Source organism: Hylaeus anthracinus, unplaced genomic scaffold, assembly GCF_026225885.1.
Source record: "Hylaeus anthracinus isolate JK02 unplaced genomic scaffold, UHH_iyHylAnth1.0_haploid 12001, whole genome shotgun sequence".
Classification (NCBI taxonomy): Eukaryota; Metazoa; Arthropoda; class Insecta; order Hymenoptera; family Colletidae; genus Hylaeus; species Hylaeus anthracinus.
Window position 1 is genome coordinate 20,627,049 of NW_026534348.1, and position 8,103 is coordinate 20,635,151.

The 8,103-nt window shown below is 44.9% G+C and overlaps 1 protein-coding gene across 1 annotated transcript; it reads left to right on the forward strand.

Annotated features, from left to right (window-relative positions):
- The first annotated feature begins 6,053 nt into the window (after nucleotides 1-6,053).
- Nucleotides 6,054-7,006, forward strand: LOC128890632 (histone-lysine N-methyltransferase SETMAR-like). Its single transcript, XM_054149286.1, is given in 3 exon segments — nucleotides 6,054-6,329; nucleotides 6,332-6,369; nucleotides 6,532-7,006. Coding segments are annotated over 3 exon segments (789 nt in total).
- The last annotated feature ends 1,097 nt before the right edge of the window (nucleotides 7,007-8,103 follow it).

Genomic DNA, 8,103 nt, shown 5'->3' on the forward strand with positions numbered 1-8,103 from the left:
CCGCGAGCCCACCGAAGGAGGAGAGAACAAGGTTGGCTGGCTGACGATAGGAATGTTTCTGGTTCCGATACCGAGGGAAAAAGAAACGAAACTACGCGTATTTATAGGCTCGTATTCTAAGTTACTCCCGCGCTGTTCGAAAATCGAATCGACACGGTAGTCATTTCTTCCGCGACTGGTTTACAGAGTGCATCCACATCCGCTATATCCACCCTTGTTGGAGTTCACTTGCAACGAACATCCTTCAACTGGTAACACGCCGACTATGATAAAACTGTGCGTTTGAATAGAGCATTGAAACATATTGAACGCGAATTTCTTTGCCCGATATTCGTGTCTAAAGAGTGAAAAATGCTGTCAGAGTTATACATAAAATATCTTTGGAGGTGTATAAGCCAAATCTCATAGACAAAATTTAACTGTGTCCATGTTAAATTCTGAATTCGTGAAATTATTCCCTAATCTTGATATAGGTAGTTTCGTCTTTTGTCTTAGATTGGAAACTGTTATTTTATGTATTCTGACCAAACTTCTAGAACAAATCGAAACATTGCCAATCCTTTTTGCGCTAGGTCATCTTCATTTCCTGCTTGAAAGGATTGCAAGAAAATGTGAATGCCAAATCTTTTGTATAGCGTTTTTAACTCGCAAAGAAAATTGAGAGCGCCTCTAGTGAACAGCTTCCTTTAATCTTCAGTTATTAAGGATTTTCTGCGTACATTCTGCTTACTTTTATTGTTAATACTATATTTCCCTGCAGTCTATCGTATCTTTCTCCTTTCAATCCCTCTTCGATCGCTTCTAATCTCTAAAATAATACTTTTTGGCAAATCCTCCAAATTTCTACGAACTTTCGAACAATGAATAGTTAATACTTGAAGTTTCGTTCGAAACCCTTTAGAACATACTTACGATTTCACGAAAAGAAAAGTAGAAGCGAGAGATTATTACGCCTGCGATGCCGAGGTACACAGTTCGTATAGCTCGAGAAATAATTGAATAGGCTGAAAAAGAGGAAAGAGTCAAGGGAATCAAAACATGGTCGCGCTGGGTAGCGAGCAAGAAAAAAGTGGAAAAACAGCCCCGAACCTGTGTCATGGTGCTCATCGCCGTGCGCCGTCTTCGTCATCCGTCGCAGCTCACGGAGGGGGAAACGGAGACATCAAAGAAAGCGACATATCCGTTCACACTCGGCGCTCATATACGTTCCTCTGTGTTTTCTGCGTTGGCTGCCCGTGGACCGTGACACCGTCAGCCTCTCTTCGTATATATATACATCCGTGCAAGCGCTAACACACCCCACGACCTTTGGAAACAGCTGAGGATATGGGTAGCGTCGAACGGCTGCGGGTCTGCGAATAACACGTGACGACCATAATGCGGCTGAAGGCGTCTTAATAAAATGAACTTGTCATTCTGAAACAGCTAACCAGCCTTCGGTCCAACCACCTCTAACTTGCCGGCAGGCTTGAACGCTTCCCCTCGACACAGCCCGTCTCTCTTCCCCGCTCAAAACCCTACTCAAAGTCTTTCCAGCTTCCTCCATCACGGCTCCGGTTGCCCTGGGGCTTTATTTATACCTCGTTAAATTAGTGCCGATCGGTGAACCGCCGCGAGGAGGACCAGCTCTCCCTCTCCGTTTTCGTTCATCCGGCTTGTACTGGCCGATCCGCTTCCATTTCGATATAATTCCAGACACCTCACCGCGTTCCGCGCGTCGCAACCTGTCATCAAGCGTGTCATCGAGCGGGATATTGACTGGACGCTCGTGAGAGTTGTTACAATGTTGTCGTCCCGGATCAGGAAACGCTAACGTTCCGATGTAATGAAATTCCTATAATGAAGAGTGATTACAGACCGATCGATGGTGTTACGCGTTGCTAGCCTCTGCTGAGTATGTTCTTTTTAAATGTAACACCTGCTGAAGCAATTTGGACCGATCTTTGCTAGATGAGATTGTGTGGTCTGATAGGTTCATCGAAGACTTCCTTTTTTCTGAATCTTTTGGAAAATGAACTGGTCGAAGACTGTGGATATTACAGGGAGGGGAATGGGGAGTGTCGAGAGAAAGAGATTGATTGTTTTACGTCCCGAGTACTGAATTTGATAAATTATTCCCTATCCTTAACGTAATTAGTTCCGCAGTTTTGTCCCACGGCCCTGTAATATGGCTCACGTTTTAACGAGATTCGATTCTAAGTTGAATTATTGTTTGATTACTCTAAATTTAGATTTGCCTTGTACTCTTTTATTTACTTTAAATAACGATAAATACCAAATTTCTGGAATGATAATTCGTTCAAGACATTGTAAACTCACTCTACATCTAGAAAGTAGATTGGTATATATGTAAAATCGACTTAGCTTCGAGAAGTGATTCCAAGATTGAGAGTTCAGTTCTTACTTCCATTTCTGCTACTCAGTCGAGGCTTGTAAGAGTAGAAAGAGCTCCCTTGATATGACAACTAGGGGTGGTTTCTCAAGTCAACTCTTTCTCTCCCCAGACCTTAAAACTTCAACCTCCTTCAATCATCAAATAGTAATTATCCAATAGCAAGATTCAAAGATGACATGCATACATCTAGAACATGCGCTGTACTCTTCCCAGTAAAGGTTATTAATACATCGTATACTAAATTCAAGGACTCTACAAGCTATTTAAAACAAGCCTAAGTTCTATGGCCACAGCTTCCAATATACTCAAATGAAGTTAACGATCAAACTATTTGGTTGATATTAACCCAGGCTTCAGGGTATAAGCCATGTGCTTCGGATAGGATATCTCAACATTTCGGCAGCATAGCGGCTAGCACGTTTAAATTTGAGCCGTGGGGGTTTGTGCACCGGAATGAAACTTGCAAGGCAGGCTTGTTCGAGACTCATGCACAAAGGGATCACAGTCTTCCAAAACCATTGGGCGAGTCGTACGACGGTTCGGTTTGGTCCAGACGAGGCCAGATCGATCGGAGTCACGAACCGCAAGGTCAGAGGGCTTCAGGGTCCGCGGGTGCGCGAAGACGCGAGCCGCTACCGTCGATCGAGACGAGGGATCGCGAGAACCTGGGTTAGCCGGCAAGACGAATGCAGTCCGTGGCCACGAAATTTTCACAGATGCAATAAATTACGCGCGACCGGCCGCGGCCAGGAGATGGAGGGGTTTGGGTGGGCAGAAAGAGCGATGGGTACACCGCGATGGCCTCGGAGAAAGGGCAGCCACCCACAAAAGGGCAACGGAGCACTTGAAATGAAAGGGCGAATGGATGTGCCTAGGCAAGTGCAAGAGACACGTAAAGGCATTCATCTCATTCAAGGTAGCCTTAAGTTTCTGATCAGATAACGAATGTACACTCCTCTCTCCTTGGCTGGCATCGCGGACGACGCGTCGTTCTCCATCTCTTTCTCTGTCTCTCTGCTACGAGATGGGCTCCCCTCTGTTCCCCTGTGGCCCATGGCGTCTTTCTCCTGTCCGTCTCACGGCATCGACTCTTTCCTCGTCTTTTTCTTGTACTCGTGGCTGACTCGCGCGACTCCTCTCTGGGATCTACCGCGGCAATCCTCGTATCGAACGTGCTCGACGCGCGAAACTACGTTTTTTTTCCTTTTTGTTTAATATTTATGCGACCACTTTATACATATATTTTACGCGAATAGTTTCCTACTACTCGGTGGATAGCCCAGCATGTTTAAAGGATAAACATTATAACTTACACCTCAAATAAGCCTAATTTAAACAGATCACGTTTTCTCGAGTGACTCCTCGCAAACTGGGGAGCAATCCAGGCATGCCGCGATCATTGGACCGATCGAAATGCTCGAAATAATCTCTCGACGAGATTTTCTCGCTTTGATTTGCCCAAGGATCGCGGCATGCTACAAACATTCACCAAAATATCGCACGGTAGCAGTTATGGAACTAGTTTTTTAGTTGCCTGCAAAGAATCATACATAAATATAGACTATACGTAAAACGATTTTTATAGTAGCAATGAAAAAATCTGTGGGGTTATACATATATGTTGTCTATTGAGTGCCGAGTGCTCTAGGTAGTTTTAGTAAGTTCAAATTCCTCTTAACTAAGCCCCCCAAATTGATTCTTTCGAATCATGTGGCTAAGATATTTTGTCCTCTGTCAGATATAGAACGATGCTAAAGAGGATTGTCTCTATATTATACGTGACAGTAATTTTGATGGGAACGAAACGCGACAATGTCGTCAATATAGTTGTCGGCATAGATTGTTGAAAGCACATTGACTAGTTTTTGTTAAAGATAAGCAGACATGTTAAGAAGCAAAACCGACGAATCATGCCTCGCGATGTACCGAAGTAGATGAATCTTAAGTTCGATGTTTGAGTGACTTGAATGATATCAATTAGCCGCTTTGTGATTTCATATCGTTGGAGTTCTCGTAAGAATTTCAAGCGACAGACTGATCCGCGGGATCTGTGCATTCGGCGGAAACCATGCATGACGTCTCGTTTCGAGCGCGGAGTGAACGTCTGCAACAACTCCGAGTGGTTGTAGAGAGAGATGCTTGAAAGGCTGCTCGACGCGGAGGTACGAAACGACTTTTCGTGGCTGCATCGCAACGCAAATGACGTTTAGTGGAAAAAGAATGAGATCACGATTAGAAAGAGAGACAGGACGGTTGGTCAACCCGTGGCTCGTCCCTTCGAAGCCCGTTTTACCTAGCCGTCACCGTTATTAATAACCCCGCTCGCCGATCGGATCTACGAATAAGAGCGGCGGGTCGGAGGTCGAGGAAAATAAACGATTAGCAGCACGAGGGCGCGCGGGACCGGACGAGGGGAGATTTTTCAGATACGATCGTGAAACGACGGAGACACGGCGCGGAGAAATTCCGCGTCGGAATTGAAATATCGCGTCCCAGGCTCCCATTCTCCCGTCAAAATTTTCCTTACGGCGAGATACCGCGAAGTCGAGCTTCGGGCCGCAGCAAGCCGCGGAGGAGAGCCGCACAAAAGGTCGTTGTAACGTTCCTGCGCGCGATACACGGAGAGGGAGGCTCTATTCATCGGCGCGATTTATAGCGTAATTATCTAACCGAGATTGCGAAAGCGGCGAACGATGGGAAAGATAATCACGTCACCGAGATTCCGAACGTTTCTATCGTACTAGTGTTCGCCACGAAACCAGCAACGTCGGCTGCTCTCCCGCCTGAGAATCCTACGTTCTCTGCGCCCTTTTCGTCGTTTCTCTTTCTTTCCGTCTATCTTCCTCTCCTTCCTCGATCCTCCGCTCGACGCCACCACTGCTCGCAGAGTTCTTGCCTGAAAGTGCATTCCATAAGTTCTGAATTCGCGCACGAAACCATTTCGAATTGTTCGTGAAGCTGAAGGGACTGCCGGTGCCGGCGGACGTGAAACGTTCCGCGGGAGACGATAGTCCGTGATTTATTTGATGTCCCTCCGAGAGAGAAAACGAGGAACCAGCGGCGGATGGGCCGTCGGTGGTATACGACGCCCCGTGCACAAAACGACGCAACGACAACGAAACAAACGGCTTCCAGGCACCGGCTACGACGCCCTCGAATTTCTTACGAGCAACTGGGGTCACCGGGGTGCTTTCGTAGTACGGATCCCTGCGGGCGTAAAGCACGCCGTGACCGTAATCGAGTGGGCGAGGGAGAGGGAAGGATGAAGAGAGAGAGAGAGAGAGAGAGAGAGAGAGAGAGAGAGAGAGAGATGCACTGGTTTCGGAATTGGAAGAAGCTCGTTTGGAAACATCCGCAGATGCGTGCAGCATCGCGTTGATACCAGCTTGAAGATAATTTTGGGACGACGTTTATCTTGGAAATTCACTGCCGCAAGCCGTTCCAATTTGAGTTGCTTTCTTCATGCCAGGGTATTAGGTTGTCCCATAAGTTTCTTCCGCGCCACGCTATGAATGACTTTAACTGGCTTTGTTTATATAAACATGTAGGCTTATCTCTTAGCCGTTTATGGCATCGGTTTCAGTCATCCCAGAGCCCTTTTAAAGTACGTTTCGTTGGTGACAAAGTCTCTTTTAAAATTTGTTCTACACCGTTCAATATGGAGAGCCAAAAGAAGCATTTGCGGCATATTATGCTTCATTGCTTTAAAAAAGGCAATAGTGCAAAGGACACTGCAGACGAGATTTCCACCGTTTACAGGAGTGGCGCTACAACTATTAGGACCGTCCGCAATTAGTTTAAGAAATTTAGAGCTGGCAATTTTGAGTTGAAAGATGAAGACCGCAGCGGCCGCCCAGCAACAACGGATACGGACATTATCAAGACTGTGCTCGCTGAAAATCCGCGACATAGTGCGCGTAAGATAGTGAATGCCACTATACCATTCCCAAGACAACGGTACATGAGCATTTAACACGTTGACTGCCAGAGAAATATTCTTGAAAATTTCTGCTAGAATTTAAATTTCATTTAAGTTCGTTCTCTTTGAAGCTTAACTTTCAGAATTAATTTTTTTAGTTCTTCAGTGAAAAGCACTGTCACCCACATATGGGTGACGTGGCGATCAACGTGTCAATCAAGATTGGATATGCGAATTGATTTGAAGTTTGGGTTCCACACCTATTGACGGACACCGGCCTTATGAACCGCGTCTCTACGTGCGATTTGCTTCTTCAGCGACACGAAAGAAATCCTTTCTTAAAAAGTCTTGTCACTGACGACGAGACCTGGATTTTGTATCAAAATGTGCATCGAAAACGCACTTGGTCTAAAGAAAATAGACCTTCAACTGTTGCGAAGCCTGGGCTTCATCCGAAGAAGGTTCTTCTGTGCATTTTGTGGGACTGGAAGGGTGTAGTGTACTACGAGCTCGTTCCGCAAGGTATTACGATCAATGCTGACAAATATTGCAATCAACTGGATCAACTAAAAGCCGCCATAGCAGAAAAACGGCCAGAATTGGCGAACCGACAAGGTGTCGTATTCCATCACGACAACGCAAGACTACATGTTGCGTTGGCCGTAAGGCAAAAATTATTACAGTTTGATTAGGACGTTCTACCTCACTCTCCGTACTCCCCAGACCTTGCTCCATTCGATTATTACTTGTTTCTCTCTTTAAAAAATTCTCTCCGTGGTAAATCTTTCAAATCCATAAGCGAAATAAAAGCGCACCTAGATGAATATTTTGAAAGTAAGCTTCAACAATTTTGGAAAGAGGGCATAATGAGGCTTTCTGAGAGATGGAAGGAAGTTATAGAACAGAACGGTTCATATATAACATAGTAAATCAACCTTAAACAACAAATATCGTGTATTCATTTCGCATCAAAAAAAGGGAAGAAACTTATGGGACACCCTAATAGATAGTATTAGGTCGGTAGAACTCTTAATGAATAACAAGCTCTATATAGGATCACCGAGGGTTTCATTTTTTAATAATTTCTACTTAATAGGATAGGTAAGCATGCTTAGCAGACTGATAAATCTGTTAATTCGTTTAATTTTTCAATTGAATTCATATTATGCTTACAGAAAATCATTCTTAAATTTTTGCGGTCGATGCGCTTTAATGTTAAGCGTTACATATGAAATGCAAATGATTCGAAGTTTTCTTATTGCAGATTGATTTCTATGCAAACAAGTTTCAGCATATACAAATACAACCAACATAAATTTAGCACGACAATAACGACGGAAATATACATATTGTTGGATGATACATCTTCCCTTTACTATTATTCACCTTCGATCACCAAATTCATCCATAGACAGTCGGGCTCTTGACATTGAAAAATACTTTATGACGCAGTACACTTTCTAGTGCAAAGGTTTCGTGCAAAGGTCTCGTGCAATGTCCGACTTGTACCACAGCTACTCGGGCGGGCGAGGAGCAAACGTGGCCCGAAGAGCAGAGAGACGAGCGCCAGAGGCATAACGAGTTTACCCTTCCGTAGTCCAGCCAGTCAAAATTGTCGAAAGGGATTACAGCTCGGTCTGTACTTACGAATTGCCGGTGTACGAAATTGGCTTTAACTGGAGAACGAGTTCGAATAGGGCACATCGAGTATTAAAGAACGTTCTGGAACTCACGAGCAACTCGGATCGCCTGATATTTGCGATAAGGTAAACAAATCGGCAGGCGATCG